The sequence below is a fragment of the Colletotrichum destructivum genome, chromosome 1, assembly GCF_034447905.1.
Source record: "Colletotrichum destructivum chromosome 1, complete sequence".
Taxonomy (NCBI): domain Eukaryota; kingdom Fungi; phylum Ascomycota; class Sordariomycetes; order Glomerellales; family Glomerellaceae; genus Colletotrichum; species Colletotrichum destructivum.
The window spans coordinates 3,507,014-3,523,906 of NC_085896.1; the positions used below are offsets into that span (position 1 = coordinate 3,507,014).

A 16,893-nucleotide genomic window follows, 5' to 3' on the forward strand; every position below is an offset into this window, starting at 1 on the left:
CTATTCGGCCGTATGTGCAAACCCACTCCCCCCTCCTATTCCTTGACATCCTCACTCACACCCACCCTTGAGCAGCCTCCGGACCCCTTGATCCTTCCCGATATAGTCGGAATTCACTGTTTACTCGTCATTTTGCAAATCAACCGGCGTGGCAGCTGTTGGAATACCACCGATTGGTGCAGCTAGACATGCGAACGTGCCCTACTACTATTTCTAGAAACCGTTAACTGACGCTAAGACCGCCCTAGATCCTCGGATCGGGTACAGAGCCTCACCGACGTTGGGATTTGATGAGGCTGACGGGCTCTCCAAGATACATACAAACACAAACATACACATCAGGATAACCCGTCACGAAAAGATGCTGCACTGCATGAGGTACTATGAATGAACCATCCCAATAGCAACATCATTGGAAGGACGTCCTGCGAGCACACTGCTGTTCATTAACCGCTGATCTATAAGGGCACTCATAGAAGAGTACCCCATATTGAACCTCAAAGGGTCCTCAAGACAAATTAGTCCCCGGAAGGCTTCCAGTCACATACAAAACAAAACTCCGTCATCAAATCATATCAAACATCTCTTCTTTCCCTTCTCTTCCCAACCCCTCTTTTTCTGGAACCTCGTCTTCCTTCAACGATGCCTCCTATTGCTCAACTCCTCCGCCTCCTCCCCGTCCATCTTGCAGTCCAAGCGCCTCGCCTCCACTGGTATGGAGTTTGGAAAAGGGACAAACCAGCCAAAGCCATTAATGTCGCAATCCGTTTTAAAAAGGGGAAACGTTCGTCCGTCCTATAGCATTGGCCGCAACCCCCCTCCGAATGGAGCAATCCATGTTTGCTGATGCTCGGGGTAAGCCAGAAATTGGAAGAGACAAAGAAGAGCATGTTGTTCGTGATAAAGGTTGGGGAACCACCCTGCAGATTGATAACACCATGTTTCGACCTCCTTGAAAACAGGAACTCCGCTCGGCAGGCAACAGATCCTTCCGCCCGAGCTGTTGTCGTTGAAATCACAAGTGACCGCCGTTCGAATTGCTCCAATCTCGATGACCCTGAAACTGCTGTCGCTGGCTGATGCGCTCCGATATGCTTTCGATGTCAAGTATTGCTTTTTGACCCGCAGATAATGATTCAAAAACAGACATGCCGGTCGTCAGGCGGGTGCAAGGCCCCGGCGACTCATACACACACACACACACACACACAAAACCACCTAGCCGCACCATGTCTTTATCCTTCATTCTGATGTCCCCGGTTGCAATAGCCCCGGGATGTGGTAGGAAGCATTGGCAACGAAACCGTGTAGGGTTCCATCCTCGGAGCCGTGTGGTTATTACCAACTCCTGGCGATAGGCGTACGGGGGGAAAAGACGTCGTCGGGTCCTAGGATCGCTTCATTCAATGCATCTGCCCTCGTGCAAGCGGCTCGGGTTTTCCTCCTGGGCCAGAAATTCCTCGTGCATCGGTAGGCAGGTAGGCTGAAAAATTCTGAGAGTTCGGCACGGGCGTCTGGCTGGCGCTCACGGGCCTAAACACCGAGTCGAAACCACCGCGCGACATGTTGTCATACGGTATGTACTGGTTTTGGGCCATTGGCACGCTGGGGTTGGCAAAATGTCCTTGTGACGGCCCCGGCTGTTGTGGGGTGAAGGAGTAGACCGAGTTGCCACCAGGAGCAGCTGTTCCTCCTTGCCACGGCTGTGTATACATTCCTGCGGAGGTAGCGTTGGAATATTCCGTGGGAGACGTGTACATGGAAGGTCGTCGATGAGGATCATGAGATGCCGGTACCAGATCTTGAAGCGGCATGCTGGGCGGGTGGATGTTGTTGCTCTCCACAAAATGGTGATCGGATGGTATGGTCGAGGGTAGCATCTGCGCCGAGTACTGCTGGTTACGCATCGGCATCTCGCTCATGTAAGCGCTTCCGTGTAGATGCCCCGCCGGACTGTGATCGCTGCTGGACGTGTGCAGGAGGTCGTGCGGCGCTCCCGTCTTCGATGGCGACACACTCGACGTGATGGAGGGGTGCTCATCTTCCTCTTTGACGAAACCATTGTCCTCGTTGTCAGACGGGTAGTTCTCGGGAAACTTGTCCTCAGACATTACGAAAACCTGCGTATCGGCGTCTATAATTCGTCAGCCAGAAGCACACTTGAGAGAAGTGAGAATGCATACCAATTTCGCCGTTCTTGTATCTCTCCTCCGCCTTGGCCACCTTGAAAATTTCGTCAAGGTATGGCTTCTTCTTCGCGTTCAGCTTGTTCTCCTTGTCCGAGAAGAAAGCCGACATGGCCTCTGTGGTGGCGTCTTCTAGCTTTTGGACGTTCAGGTTCATTTTGCGGATGGCTGGGTGCTGATTCTCGGGTGGCTCTACAATCATTCGAAGGATGTGGCACAATAGATGAACTCGCTCTGGACCAGTCGTCAGCGTGCTGAACCGGGTCTTCGGGCTTTTCTCTACTTCATTTGACCTTACCTCGCTTGTAGAGATGATCAGGCTCCTTGTGCCTGACTTTCTCTTCCTTTGTTGGGCCCCATGGCTTCGGCCACCAGTCCGGAGCTTTCTCATCCTGGCCAGTGTACGGGTGATTCGTCTGCTTTTTAGGCTCGACAACCTTGACCCAAGCCTTGGCGATGAGCTTGCAGGCCGTTTGCTGACAGTTTTTGAATCGTTGTTCGTACAGATTCCACACCTCCTTATGATCGCCAACCTTGAGCGTCTTCTTCGTATTTGACGTAACCACAATCGCGACATCGTCGTCATCGTTGGCGGCTCTCCGATAACCAGCCCCTATTCCAGCTCGGTGTCTCTTGCGTGTTTTGTAGCTGTTGTCCTCGTCGAAAACGTCGCCTCCAAGTCGGCGACGATCTTGCGTCCGGTGCCCATAGCCGCCAAGTGACTGTCGGTAACTGTCGCCTTCGAGACTGAACTCGGATTCGTCATGTAGGGGAGTAGCAACTACGTACGTGTTAGCAAGCGAGCAGCCAGTGTTAGTCATGATGGAATATATACCTGGCCGTGAACCACTGACGTGATTGACATGGCGGACAAAGTTTTTCAAGCTGAAAAACTTGCTGTAACCGTTGGGTTGATGTCTCTCCCCCGTGTTGCCAAACACCTCCGTGGACCCGTCATCCAGCACAGCTACCATGAAGAACTTCTTAGCTGGGATGTTGCAATGATCACGCAGCGCCTTCTCAATATCCTGGGCTTGTTAACAACCAATTACAGCTTGAAAAGGGTCGCATACACTCACAATCGGAGGTCTACGGGCGTCACGGGATTCGTGGTATCGGCCATCCTCGGGGGGCGGAGGGTCGATGGTAAACCGCTCTGAATGCCATTGCCGGGGGTACGGCTCACGATGGAACTCGTGGACCATGGTAATGGCACAGTAGCGCGGTAGTCGGTTTGACTAACGAGAAACTTGCATCCAGTTAGGGGAATTGAAGATCCGGGGCGTCGTTCGAACAGGGCTTAAGAGGCTACCGTAAGCGATGATGAGCGAGCTGTGTGAGATTGCCGACCGGATCCAGAAGGCGAGGAGGCGGGCAAACACGGTTTATTACTATACGAATGTTAGATCATGTTGGCATAACAATATCCCCCTGTCGAGGTATCTTACCAAGTGTGGTGAAGGTTGGGGGTTTCTGAGAGATGATTCTCACGGGCAGAGAAGTAGGTAGCAAGAGCGCATCAGATGTCGGATGCGAGCGTGTTTGGGAAGTGTGCAGCCCCTTGAAAAACCAGAGATAAATGCCTTTCGGAGGATGCTGAAGCACGAATCGCGGCGTGGGTCGTCAAGACTTGACAGTTGTTACGTGTCAGAGTGTGTGTGAGGGTGAATGCAACAGTGAGCCAAACTCGTCCCGATGTCTGTTTAGCGGATTGCTGGCTAAATATTCCGGAAGCTGGCCGAAGAATACCAGGGATTTTCGGACCAGGATGGGTCACCAACTGATGAGACGATTACCAAGAGAAGCGGTATCCTGCCCCAGATCGTCGGAGTTGGCAGAAGGAATGGCTCCCAAACGCAGAGCTAGAGGTAGAGAAATTGCTTGCCAAGTACTTTGCTGTAGCTGAGGAGACTAAGTCGACGGTCCGAGTGATAGACACGACAAAGAAGACGGTTCGTGACTTGTCAAGGGGCGCTGCTGGTATTTGGGAAAGGAGTCGGCGGAGACGGTGGGATTGGGGGCGGTCGAAACAGATCTATCAGCTTGCGAAACTGGGCGCCGGGAAGGACCTCAAAGTCCTCTTTGTGTCCAAGATGACTTGAGACATCGGGGGGGAGAAGCCTCTCCACTGGTTCGCGATTTGTCTTGGAGCGCAATTCTCCACGCAATGTCTCGGGGATAAGGGTGTATAACAGGCGAGAACGTGCGTGTATGAGCGTGTGAGAGGGAGAATGATGTTGAGAAGTGAGAGGAGGGTGGGTTATGGGCACAGCCAACAAGACGCGTTTGCGATCTCAAACAAGAGAACACGAAGAGTACGGATACAGCTGCCTTCGGGGGAGGAAGCCAGAGAGAAAGAGCCAATAGCCACGAGCTGGAGGGGGAGGGCCCTAGATGAGGTCAAGGCTCGCGGGCTGAGGTGGACCTGGGTGGATGGGCCTGCGAGGCGAAGGCGAGTTGAGCTGGTCGAGAGATCCAGTACTTTCGTGACGATCCGGATTAGGGCTTCCCAGGCAGTGTATCTTGATTGCCGCTGTGTTATGTGACAGAGAGTGGGAGCGCGACCGCGAAGCAGTGTCCCGCAAGCGAGGGGGGTGAGTAGCGAGGCCGCAGACGACTTGAGGTCGAGGGGTAGCGAGACCGGCACCCGCAGTTGTGGAAACAAGGACGGGCAGAGAAAGGAGAGAGAGACCCTGGTCTGGTGGAGGTGAGCTTTCTACCCTCCTTCAAGCTTTTGGCTGAATGGCTAGGAAACTAGGAACAAACGAGCCGCAGAAGTAACCATTTCGCCCGTGTGGATGTCAGAGGGAAATCCAGCCAAGGCTGTAAGAAAAAGGGACGGAGACACACACACACGTCTGAAGCAGCACGGTAGGCCTTCCGAGGCGGGACTGACAACGGTGGAGAAGGCGAGGCGGGGTGGACAAATAAAAATAAAAAGGCCCCTTCTCTCTCAGGTCAGTCAGTCTTTTAGGTGTGGTGGAATCTGGTCAATGTACCTACTTGTGATGCTGTGCAAGGGGATAGCTTTCAGGTACCTACTACCAGAGTGCCCTTCCTCCCTGGTCCGCAATCCTGATAAGGTGTGGCAGGTGCCAGCCAGAGGGAGGATGTTGGATAATCCCGTATACCACTATCCAGTGCCGCAGCTCCGAGTCCCAACATGTGTCCTGCGGGCGACAAACACCCACCCCCCACCCCCCTCCTCCGATCCAACCCCCAGGCTCTCCTGTCGTGTTTGCGCTACTGTGAGTAGACGAAGTCGTGCAAGTACAGTACCGGAGGAAAGTACTGCGCCCAACTTGCCACACACATGGCCTGTACCAGACCCAACACGGCCTTTGCGTGGTCAAACAGAGAGACCCCGACCATCTCCCGGCAAGGAAGCCACCGTGTGTTGTCACTTGCGAGAGTTGCAAAGGGCGGCGGACGATCCCCTTGGCCACAGTCGCTCTCCCCAGGCCTCCCCCCTCTGTATACACTTGGAAGACTGAGGAGTGCCGCAGTAAGGCCCGCAGGTTGAAGACTCTGATCAGTCAAGACCCGGAACATCCGGGCTTTCAGTTGTCTCTTTTTTCTTGGTCGAGGGCAACCCGATTCTTTACGAGCCTGGCCTCCCGAATCTAGTATTCTCAGGACACAGTGAGCAAAGTAACCACACGAGACGACGGGTTGATGTTAATGTGTCCGCATAATGGCCATGACGAGTACCGGGCCAGCTGTCGTCTACTAGGAGATCCGAACAGGTGCTTGCGCCCGCGCCCGGTGGAACTGTCAAACATTCTTCTCGGAGGTGCTGGAGAGAAACTAACAAAAATCATAATTTGTGTGAGTGCATGAAGGTGTGGGAAAGACCCCATGTCGACGAGCAGGGGTAAGAAGTAAGACAATGGTGGGCCGGGCTGAACGACGCACCGGTCGGCAGAAGCCTCGCCAGTCTCACGGGTCTCCGTAATTACATGACTGGCTGCGTTTTGGACGCTGATTGCATCATGTTTAAGCCCATGATGGTCATCCGAGAACTTTCCTTTCTTCTCTCGCGATGGCTGTTGCAAGCGAAGACTGCCTTGGAAGACTCCCTTGAGCTCTTCTCGGCGTCTCCTGGGACATTCGGATAGTGAGTGTTGAACAGTACGGCGTCTGCGAGGGGCCGTGGTGAGGTCGCAGTCGCCGACGTACCAGCAATATTGTCTATCCACTGAGACTTTCTTATTTGCATGCGGCCAGAAACGCTTGAAGGATAAATGGTGGGCCAGGTCAGAATGGGCGAACACAATCACTCTGTTCGATGGATGCGAGCCGCAAAAGCTGGACTCACAATAAATTAGGAAGAATCCGAACAGGGAGAGAAAAAAAAAGGTCCTACAGGATCAAATAAGACCGAGGTCATTGTTCGATCGGTTGCAGCTGCGATGCGAGATTTGGCTGGCTGAACGGCTAGTATCCAGTATTCGATTTGAGAGACGTTATACTCTGGGTAGGGTTGTGGCAGAGAGCTGCTACGATGATTGGGTGACCGCCGCGCGTCCGCAAGATGTGTCATTGATTCAAACGTCTTGTCTCCCCGGCTGGTGCATTTCTCATGGAAGCGAGAACATCGTCTTCGGTGATTAGGCGAACGTTCTGCTCGTAGCGAAGGCGCGGACATACACGATGTATTAGATCATGCCCTTGACGAGAGGCCAGGCCCAAGACTCGCTGCATCATAAATGAAGACGGGGACCGAACGAGTGAGCTCGTCGAGACCAACTCACTGTAGCAGAGCGGGGAGCTCGTACTGGTGACTTTGAGCGCGGTTCTTTTCTCAGCGAACAGGTTGCCTACCTACTACCCCTTGCTTCTTTCGAACGGGGTTGGGCGGGGCGTAGGCAGGGGACGACTACCTTACGTGGGCAATGGCCGTTGCTAGCTGGGTCCGTCACCGTCGGCTTGACCTTTTTTTTTTTTTTTTTTTTGACAGTTAGGGCCAGCTGCGGGAAGCGGTACGGCGCGGAAGTTAGTACGTTGGCTGGCAAGCAAACAATTTTTTTGATGGAGACCCGGCGCCACAAAATAGTCCCTAATCGTCGTCGTTTGTGAAAAGTCCATAGGATAGGCCCATCCAAACGGTTTCATTTGCTGATCCTGGTGCGTAGATTACCTCCCCGTTGGCCGCATTCAATGGCAAGTCGTCGACTGACGGTCAGGGCAGACTGTGAAGCTGGGGCCGCAAGATGGGATGAAGCCTGCAGTAGGAGCGGATCAGAACCAAGCATGGCGTGTTCGGGGGATGGTTCCGAACGGGGGTTGGCCTGTCGTGACGCCCTTTGCCCTGATGTCCCCCTCGCATGCTGGCGGCGTTCAATCCATGGCCCGACCTCATTGTACCGATACCTGTGGAATCATCAGCTTCCGGGAGAGAAAGGGAGTCAATCAAGGGCAAACACCAAGCCAGTCCTCGCCAATTAGGGCCCAGAATGCAGAAGACGGCGAACCGCTGATAGACTACTGCCGCCTTTATCGAGGGCTCGAGCCATGTTGACCCACCCGGATAGACAATAAGAAAGGTGACGAGGTTCGGTTCAATGTGGAGAAGAGTGGACGACGTTCAACGGCTTCATTCCAGCATCGAGGTACTTGATGAATAGTCTTCAGGCATAAGGAATGCAAGAAACGTTGTAGGCCGAAAGAGGTGTCTGCTCCTTCTACGGAGTACAGCACACGTGTATCCGTAGGTAGGTAAGTAGGTAAGGTACACAGAGACAGGGGGGGTCCGGATGGTGGGTGGGACGGGGTTTTTCAGAGCCCCTCAGGCAATGGATGCACTCGTACGCGCATCGCATACCTAAGCCAAAAGAACGTGGTTGGGACACCAAATGGCATACCTTGGCAAGGGACTGCTAGTTGGACTGTCCAAAAAAATCTCCACAGTGCCCGTCAGCGACTTGGTCGTGGGTATGTAGGTGTAAGGGCGCGGACTCGGTGTTTGTACTACTCACGATTCGTGGATGTAAAGAGAAGAACGACTCGTTGAGGGGCGGGTGCCCGCCTAGAGGCATATGCACACGGGCTCGCGACAGGTGTGGGCAACAGAACGTGGGCGGTGGACGGGGGAGGATGGGATGGACGGAATGGACGGGTTATCGACAGGAGTGATTGCTGGGAGAGGAACGGCCTGAGGGACGATCATGAACTCGGGTAAGGAAAAAGGCGGGGGTTAACCTTTGGGGGAAAGGGTAACGCCGTGGTGAGGCAAGGTAGGATGAGGGTACGTACCTCAATACCTCCATCATCCACCCTTCTGCAAGCACGTTCTGGGTGGAGAAAAGGTAGGTAGTGCGGCCGCCCAGCTTTCCCCACCGGTTGGAAAAAGGATGATGCAGCATGTTAGTTAGGTACCTCTTAGTGAGTGTACTTACATACGCCATACATCCAGCATCAGTGCTAGCACGACCTGTCGTGTCGTGCTGACCATGTCGGTTTGCTGGGATAAGCTATCCGCACCTCCGTCCCTCTTTCTCTTTCCCTCCTCCGTCCCTCCCCTCCGTCGGTGGAAGCCATGCGCGCGTCCATCGCATGTCAAGCAGGCTCAGGAACATGATGGCGAGCAGACAAACACTCCAAGGTCTGCAGACTGGGCCCTGCAGCCGTGGGTAGTGCACCCATTCGGTTTGCTCCCTGACTGGGGCGAAGTGTGGGGGGAGAGAGGCCACATGAAAGGCATCTCGACAAAGTGCTGTGCCGGACTGTCAATCACAACTTCTTCAACCAAGCATTTGTGATTGTGCCGCACGTTGCAGGGTCAGTAGGGAATAAAAGGTGATTGTCAGTAACTATCCGTTTTCGGAAGTACAAGCTGGATGCCTCGGCTATTTCCAATTACGAGGCCGTGTTCGATGCATGCTGGGACAGAAAAGTGCGGTCCACCTGCGTCTGTCGACACTTGCGGCTTCAGTGATAGGCTCGCGTGCCCGGTCCCTGGATCTACGTAGTCTCGCACTTTTATCGACGCCAACTTTTGAGGATGCCGTATCGTGTTATAATGAAGGATTGGACCCTTCCTCGGGGATCTCGCGCTCATTATCCTCTCTTGCTCTGATGTGTTGGAGATGGAATGTCTAACGACCGGCATAAACGATTGGTCAAATAGGTGTGCCATGCCACCTTGATACCTGAAGCCCTTGGTCCGGGACACCGCGGCGATGAGGGCTGGGTGATGCCCGTCTCCAAAGAACGGCCCGGACATTTGACCAGCGTCCCCGGTCATCAACCGAAAGAATTGTCGAGGTGTACCTACGTACGGAGTGCCTCGGAAGACAAGGAAGGAAGCTTAAGGTTCACAGTACTTGACTCCGTCTAATGTCCAACACGCCTTTTTTCCAGCTGTCTAGTTGAACTTAATGGTTCCAGACGACAAGGAGCACCAGGGACAGAAAGAGAGAGAGAGAGAGAGAGAGAGAGAGAGAGAGAGAGAAGAGGGTCCGAAATCTCTGCCCTAGTCATCGCGGGTCCAATTTGAGTCCCGCGGGGGGGGGGGATGGTCTGATGTTTATGATGCCTGTTGCCGAGAATTCGGCTGGCTGCGTACTTGGTATTAGCAAAGCAAAGTGAAGCCGACAGCCACCTTGAACCAAACCGATCTTTCCGAACCACAGCGGGATCCGGCATAACCCCTCCATGACGGTATGCTAAAATAGATCCAGGGACTCGACTGACATCGCCGACTTCAGTGTCTTCCGAACACTTGGAAACCGACTGAAGACGTCAGGAGCTCTGTCATTTGGATTGCACCAAGACAGTGTTTGTTAGGTAACTCGAGACCGCTCACTTTGGAGGATGGGGAAGAATCACCTACATACTCTACACATTGCAGGTGTGATTCGACCCGAGGAGCTCTAATATTGCCCTGTTTCAACTTGGAAGCTCGCACGCATCCCAGCCGTGTAGATCCACGTCGAGCTCCGGCGCAGTTCTTTTCGTTCTCATTCACGCGTATTTGGGTAGTGTACTGTGTACGCCATATTGTTCAAGCCCATCACGGGTTGGAAGGTACCGTGATGCATTTGATTTATCTTTCTTGGAATATCCATCCGATACCTAGGTAGACGAGGTAGCCAACCAAGCCGAGCAGGGTGCCCGCAGGGAGGCGCCTTCCCACGTTTCTCAGGACTGGAGTAACTCAGGAAAGCCAGTCGTTCCTTCGTGTCTTCCTTCCTCGACCGTGGTCTCACAACCTGTAATTGGCTCGAATGCTGCATCGTTTTGGCCGCACCTGCCGTCAACAAGCGTGGCTGGACAGTGATGGCAGTTTTGACTTGCACTGTGCTCATCCGTACCAACTTGTGTGCTCATAACGAATGCCCCGTTCCCACGCTCATGCGCAGAGCCGACGTATTCCTGGAAACCCCTCGTCAGGACCAAATTAGAGCGTCAACATTCTCAGCGACTACAGCTCCTTCGGGGCTATCGTACGGTCCACCTGGAACCTAGAAGCTAGAGACTAGAACAGTCAGTCGGTCATCCGACTCTGTCACAAATTGCGCCGGCTCGTCTCGAGCGATAGTGCAAAAGCAAGATATCGTCACATCCTATCGATCCCAAACTGCCGGCCCGGTCGAACCTTGGGCTCCACCACGCTAGAGCTGGTCTTATAGTGCCTCCATGCATGCATGCTGCGAGACCACCACTTGCTGTACGGCTGTCCGCTGGATCCTCGCCAACCAACCATGGCTTCCAAAGCCACCGTAGCCAGAAGCATGTCTGAGGCAATGTGGTTAGTGGGGGGGAAAACTCGACGTCTCAGCGCAAAACACAGAACACCCGCGCACAGCCTACCATCGCAGGAAAAAGCAATGTGTCGACAGCCACCTGTTTTGTTTTTGCTTTTCCTGCTCGCCACGGCACTTTTTGTCAACTGACGAGTACGCAACGATCGTACACGTGTACCCCGCCTCGATGACCGATGTATTTTGGGCCAAAGCGGACCCCGAGGGCTTTCGGGTAGCCGTGGGCACGGCGCTCCTTCGTCCTTTGGGAAGAGTCTTGCTCGGTCGCCAACGCGTACGCCCTGCCCTCGGAGATCGAACCGAGTTGTCTCGCAAGAGATGCTGGAGACAAGAACCGCTCTCTGTTCATCTGTCTTCGGCCTCTCCGATTCCAGGATCACGTTGTCCTTGGCACAGTACATGATGATGTCTAGACGCCACAGGTCTGTTGTCCGCTGGCCGAGGAACTCAAGCAAATGTGTCTAGCGACTGTGTCCTGAACCCAGAGGTTGTGTATGCAGAATTGTCGTTCGCAGACCAGTAGTTCGTCATGACGGGCTGTTGGCAACGCCTCATCGAAATGTATGCACAGGTCGACCTCTCTGGCCACTTCCGTCGTTCCGCCTGCACAGTGGTCAGTGTGTGAAGAAGAGACGCTCTACCAATCCCTTGGAACCGTTGACAAATCGATGTTGGTCTGACAGGGAACAGCACCCTTCTTGGCTCCATCCTTTGCTCCCGTCACATACCCGAGAACTCGCTGTTGCGAAAGCCTCCCAACTTTCCTGACAACGTCCAACAGCTGGTGTGGGGAGCGGGGGGTTATAGCGGCTACAGAGTTCTGCCGCAACGCGAAAATGGGAATGCTTTCAATACTTCGTTTGGGCAACAATCCCCCCACTGACTCAACCTTCGAGACTACTGCTGGCTGCAACAAGGGCGACGGTGGCGGCGACGAGGACATTGATACCCTCATGACAGGCGGCAATGGAAATTGCACAGTGACCATTCAAAGTGTCCATTTTCAGGTTTTGATCATCTCAACCTGTCACTCCGTCGCAACCCCTGGGCTGTGGAGAAAAGAGCTTCAGGCTTGAATCCAACCTCATTCGCAGCACCGTCGATGTTCCCCTGGGCAGACCTTCAGGTCATCATTCGCCGTTCCCACAGGGGTGGTAGACGTCCCAATGCCGTCACGACGAATAATGGTCCTTTCACACTTCAAGTCATTCACTCAGCACCTCCTGGGTAACCAGGGGAACCCCAGGTGAGCCCCATAAGACCGTTAACATTGCACTGGAACCTGGGCGGACCTCTCCACTTATAACCGTACCTTGCCTGTCGCCACGGATACAGCCCGGTCTGACAGCTCATGTCAACCCACGATTGGAGCCACATCCCCTCTTCCGTCACCTCGCGCTCCAGGGGGTCACGCGGGCCACTTCTTGACGGGTTGTGGTGATGGAGCTCGCACAGGACGCATCAATGCCCCTTTGCTTGCCCGGCTGCCCACTATGGAGTTGACAGAACAGTTATCGCTCGACGTTTGCTTGGCAGAGCATTGCCTGGGGCAGATAGAGGGTTGGCCGCTAGCTTGATGTCTGTGTCGCCGAATGTGTGCTCAACATGGGAGCTTCGCGGCGTGCTAAGTTACAGATTGACTTCACTTTGCCAAATCGACTCGAAGCGTCAGATTTAGCCCCTTTTTTGACTTTCAACCCTAATTCAACATCAGCATTCGCGGGCCGTTCCTCGAACATTGCGCACGCTAAACTCCGGCTCGCGTTCGAGATTCTAGAGTCTTCCGACACATGTGCATCTTTATGGACTTTGTGGCATGTGCTGGTTGCCTCGCGACCGTCGATAGCCTGTATCGCTCATTTACCATTAGACTGGTACCCAGGCCTGCAAGCCCACCTATGCCCTCTCTGGTACACTGGCTCCACGGAGCCAACCAGAGCGCCTGTCGTGGCTCGCAGACCAGGAGAAACGGGACAAGAGCCAGGCACTCTTCCCTATATCCTGGACACTCTTCACCCCAGTACTCTGTATTCTCCTGTCATTTCCGTCCTAATCAAAATGTCTCTGGTGGGCTTCGCGAACGATGGTCTGGCAAGGATGAGTGGCCGTACTGAACAGGAGGTACGGAAAGCCGTCCATCTCAATGGAACATAGCCAATCTCGGGGTTTGTCTCTTTTGAAAGGTCGCGCCTGCATCGGCGATTGATTCCGGAGCTCTCTTCCAATCTTCGACGGGGCATTATCGCCGCGGAGAACGACCTGATGCTACTTTGGACAGATACGCGCAAAACAGCAGTGGTATTACAGGATGTTGTTAGGACCGCCACAGATTCAAGTCGAGAAAGGAAAACGGCCAGATTTGGACGTTATCGTTGCAGGTTGCCGGTCCAATCAACGTGGATCTCCCATGGTATCATCACCGTCACTGTCACCGTTGCACGGCGCTGACACCTTGCAGCCGTCGTCGTAATATTTGTTGCTCTCCATGGAATGCATCGGATGCGCATGAAAAGATCCCGAACAATGTCATTTTGTCCTTGTCATGGCGGGGCTTGATCATGCTCGATGGACGACGGTTCCCAAGCTCCCTCGAGCAATCGATGCCAGCGGCGCTCGCTTCAAGTGTTCTCGCTTGCCGGTTTCTTAACACCCCAGCGTCACCGCCATCGTTAGGGTACCACTGAAGACGAGAGTCCGGTGGCCCTTGGTTCCACAAGGTGGCTTAAGCCAGAATCATTGGCCCCGACATGGAAGATATCTTCTCGGCCAGCGTTGCCATACAAAAACACGAAACGATGACCGCAAGGGTGTATTCGTGGTACAACCCGGATCACGAATCCCTTGCCTGTAAGCATGTCTCCATACCAGCACCCTCCATCTTACAAAGGTACACACAGAGGTAAATGCTCTCCTGGGCTACACGGCATCGGCGGTGCCACAGCAGCTCAGGCGGCCGGCGCGCCAACTCTTATTTGACAGCCAGGGAACAGCTTTGGCGTTTCCGGGGCTTCACCGCGCACCCATGACCATACAAGAGAATGCCCGCATCATACAAGGCAAAGTTTTGGTTCCTTTGCCAATCGATGATGGGTGATTCGCCGCTTTGCTTTCGGCTTCTCGCTGTCCGCTCACCCCTGGTCCGAGACCACTCGGCAAAGGCTTTATCTAAGCAAGATATTCCTGACGTCGCCGATGAATGGACATTTACGACGTTCAGCGACCGCGTCTTAAGCTTGTTCCTCGTCTTTTGAGCTAAAAAATCTTCCGAGGTATCACGAAAGGGTAGCTAGTCTCTAAGTTCTGGCTCATTGTACAATCGGGCTTGGTCACCCAGCGCGCTCTGGATACTCTGTCATATATGACCGCACATGCTTCGTCTCCACCCAGGCTACGAAAGGGGCCTTCGAAGAAAGTCTTTCAATAAGGGGCGGATATCTAAAAGGGGTAAAAAACCGTTTGTATGAGAATACATTCAGGTACCAGGTCAACCTTTCTCGGACCCTCATTCCCAACCATATTCTGCCAGCCAGGTGAGTTCCATCGAACCCCATACGGACGACCATTGAGCCTCCATTCCTCTTTGGACCGTTCAGCAATTTTATGAGATACGCTGGATGTGGCATTCAATACAGCCACCAGTATGTTGGTTGTTGCGACCTACCAAGTTCAAGGTTGTGGCACCGAGGAGGCATTACCTCACGGGTCTGGTACTCTAGTTCTTAGATTGCAGGCCGACGGCGGCCACCCGAACAGAAAGTCATGGCGGGTACATGGAGACTGGCCTATTACACTCAGAAAACCGAGCACTCGTGCTTACGACTTGTCATTGAATTGGTGTTTCCGCCTCCATCGGTTCATCTACCCACACAGTCCCATCTACCAAGATGCTGCCCAACTTCGGGACATGGTAGCCACCCTACTTGCGGCTAGAGCCACATATAACCATCATCTGAAGCCCGGAAAAGAGTGCGTCGTTGGCGGGAGGTTGAATTTGATTCTGATTCCGTCCCAAGGGTGGCATCGCAGCTCCAGCAGCTGACTCGATGTGATGTTTTGTATGTCAAAGTCGCTGCTTGGGCGCTGTGGTACTCCGGTGTCAAGTGCAATGCGTATATTATACCTAGGAGCCCGTTTTAGGCGTTTTCAGATGCCAGATGTACCGATGACTCCATGTCTGAGAGTCCCCATGCTGTTAGATCTTTGAGTGTGCGTCGGCACTGCTCCGGAGGTGCGAAGTAGAAGGCAAAGGGGGCGTTCCAGCGGGAATTGAGGGTCGGATGGGCGAAAGGAGATTTCCTGGGGAGTCCGGCTGATATCTGACATGTCTGATCCTGCGTACTTACCATATCAGTGAGCCTCCGCTGTTGTGTTCTTTGGAATGGTTATTCCTCGGCGCGGTCGGCGACACGACGATATCCTTATCGGGTCGTCGTCGATGGTGTTCTTCCCCGCCGTGAGTCAACCGCTCGCATTTCGAACTGCGAAACCACATCACGGCTTGCTCACCATTGCCATTCTGCCTACTCCAGACCAAGAAGCTACCCTTGATGCAAAGGTCCCGATGCCGTGGTCCTCGAGCCCCGGCTGTGCCTTTCCTCACGACGAAAACCCCCTTGGCTGGGCTGCCACGACTCAACCTTCGAGCCTCCTCCAACGACTCAACGAACGCGATAAGTACGGGTCCATGTTTTCCAATCACCGCCACATCTTTCCGCGAGCGCATTTCGAAATACCTTCGCCGCCTAAACGAACTCGATCATACACCAACCGGGGTGAAATATGGGTAGAGGTTGTGCAAACCAAGGGGATCAGAACCTTGTAGAAGTGCCAGATGGCCTTTTCGAAGACTCTGTTAACCTCAGAGACCGTGCCGCAGTGGACCATACTTTGTACGCCGGCGGCTTGCTCCACGCCATTCGTGGTATGTCGACAGGATACTGCGATTTCTGGGGTTAGGCGTCCATCCGAATGCTCCCATCGATCTGGGAACCTGCAGGCCTCGAAGGGCCAGAGGAACCTCGCGAGCGACCGCTGGCATGGAAAGGCCTTTTTTTGAGCAACGGGAATGGTTTTCTTTCCCAACGAGAGGGTATCGGACTGTACTCGCTAACCATTTTGCATCGCGAGTGCGCTAGACGACGACGTTGGTGTCCGTAGTGATCTTGCCTCCCGCTGTCCAAGGTCTCGCTCGAGTGGCAATGGATACTGACGCTGGCTGTTTCCCGTCGTAGACAAGCTTTGCTTTCGAGTTCCGTTTTGATCGGAGGGACATACTAGAAACACAACTGGGTTAGGTGGTCTGCCAAACGATTGTGCAACAAATGGGCGCCGCTAGGCTTGGTCTTGATGGGCATGAGCCGCCTCCATCGGTACATATCGTCCGCCACCGCCTTGTTTTTCGAGGGCGCAATAGTTTCATCCGAGTACTTGGGGCCTTCCTGTGCTCGCTCGGGTATCTACAGAATACGACGGGCCCCGGAGCTAGCAGTGTAACATGACGAACGGGTTGCCGCTCTGGACATTAGATAGGAGATGATGGGATAGTGGCAGGGGCTCTTTGTTAACACACCCGCCCAGAGAACCTTAATAGTCTGAAGCAATATGATGATGCTCCGCCATTCTGGACAGTTTGTAAACAGCCAGTCGCGTCTCGGCCTCTTGTCTATGGTTCCCGGCCAATTCGCTTCTGGGTCTTCGTAGACGGGTAGGTTACCTATTTCCCCTTTCATCCACCAATGCGGATTCGGCCATGTTAAGAACATGGACTCGGCACCGTGGACCAACGCGAGGTGCAGATCAACCGCGGACCGTTGAATGATCACGAGCTATTCTCAGTCGTCCACCCTCATGTGTTCTGCATCGAAGCCGCTTGCGCTGCCAAAAAGACGTCTCCACTCATGCGGTGAGTGACTGACATTGCCTTGCAAGCTACCAAAAGAGAA

General features: G+C 53.8%; 1 protein-coding gene across 1 annotated transcript; it reads right to left on the reverse strand.

The window, feature by feature from the left end:
• Positions 1–510: 510 nt before the first annotated feature.
• On the reverse strand, positions 511–5,106 carry CDEST_01055 (uncharacterized protein). The gene is made up of 6 exons (XM_062917214.1): positions 3,635–5,106; positions 3,266–3,577; positions 3,022–3,214; positions 2,485–2,967; positions 2,184–2,420; positions 511–2,134 (listed from the first exon to the last, which is right to left on the reverse strand). The coding sequence occupies exons 2-6, from the start codon at positions 3,389–3,391 to the stop codon at positions 1,404–1,406; spliced, it is 1,770 nt and encodes a 589-aa protein (XP_062773265.1). The 5' UTR covers positions 3,392–3,577; positions 3,635–5,106; the 3' UTR covers positions 511–1,403.
• Positions 5,107–16,893: the final 11,787 nt, after the last annotated feature.

Coding starts and splice junctions, on each gene's coding strand:
- CDEST_01055 (XM_062917214.1), bottom strand. CDS start 3,391: ATGGTCCACGAGTTCCATCGTGAGCCGTACCCCCGGCAATGGCATTCA. Junction 3,215..3,265: donor ACGCCCGTAGACCTCCGATT/GTGAGTGTATGC, acceptor TAACAAGCCCAG/GATATTGAGAAGGCGCTGCG. Junction 2,421..2,484: donor TGATCATCTCTACAAGCGAG/GTAAGGTCAAAT, acceptor CGACTGGTCCAG/AGCGAGTTCATCTATTGTGC.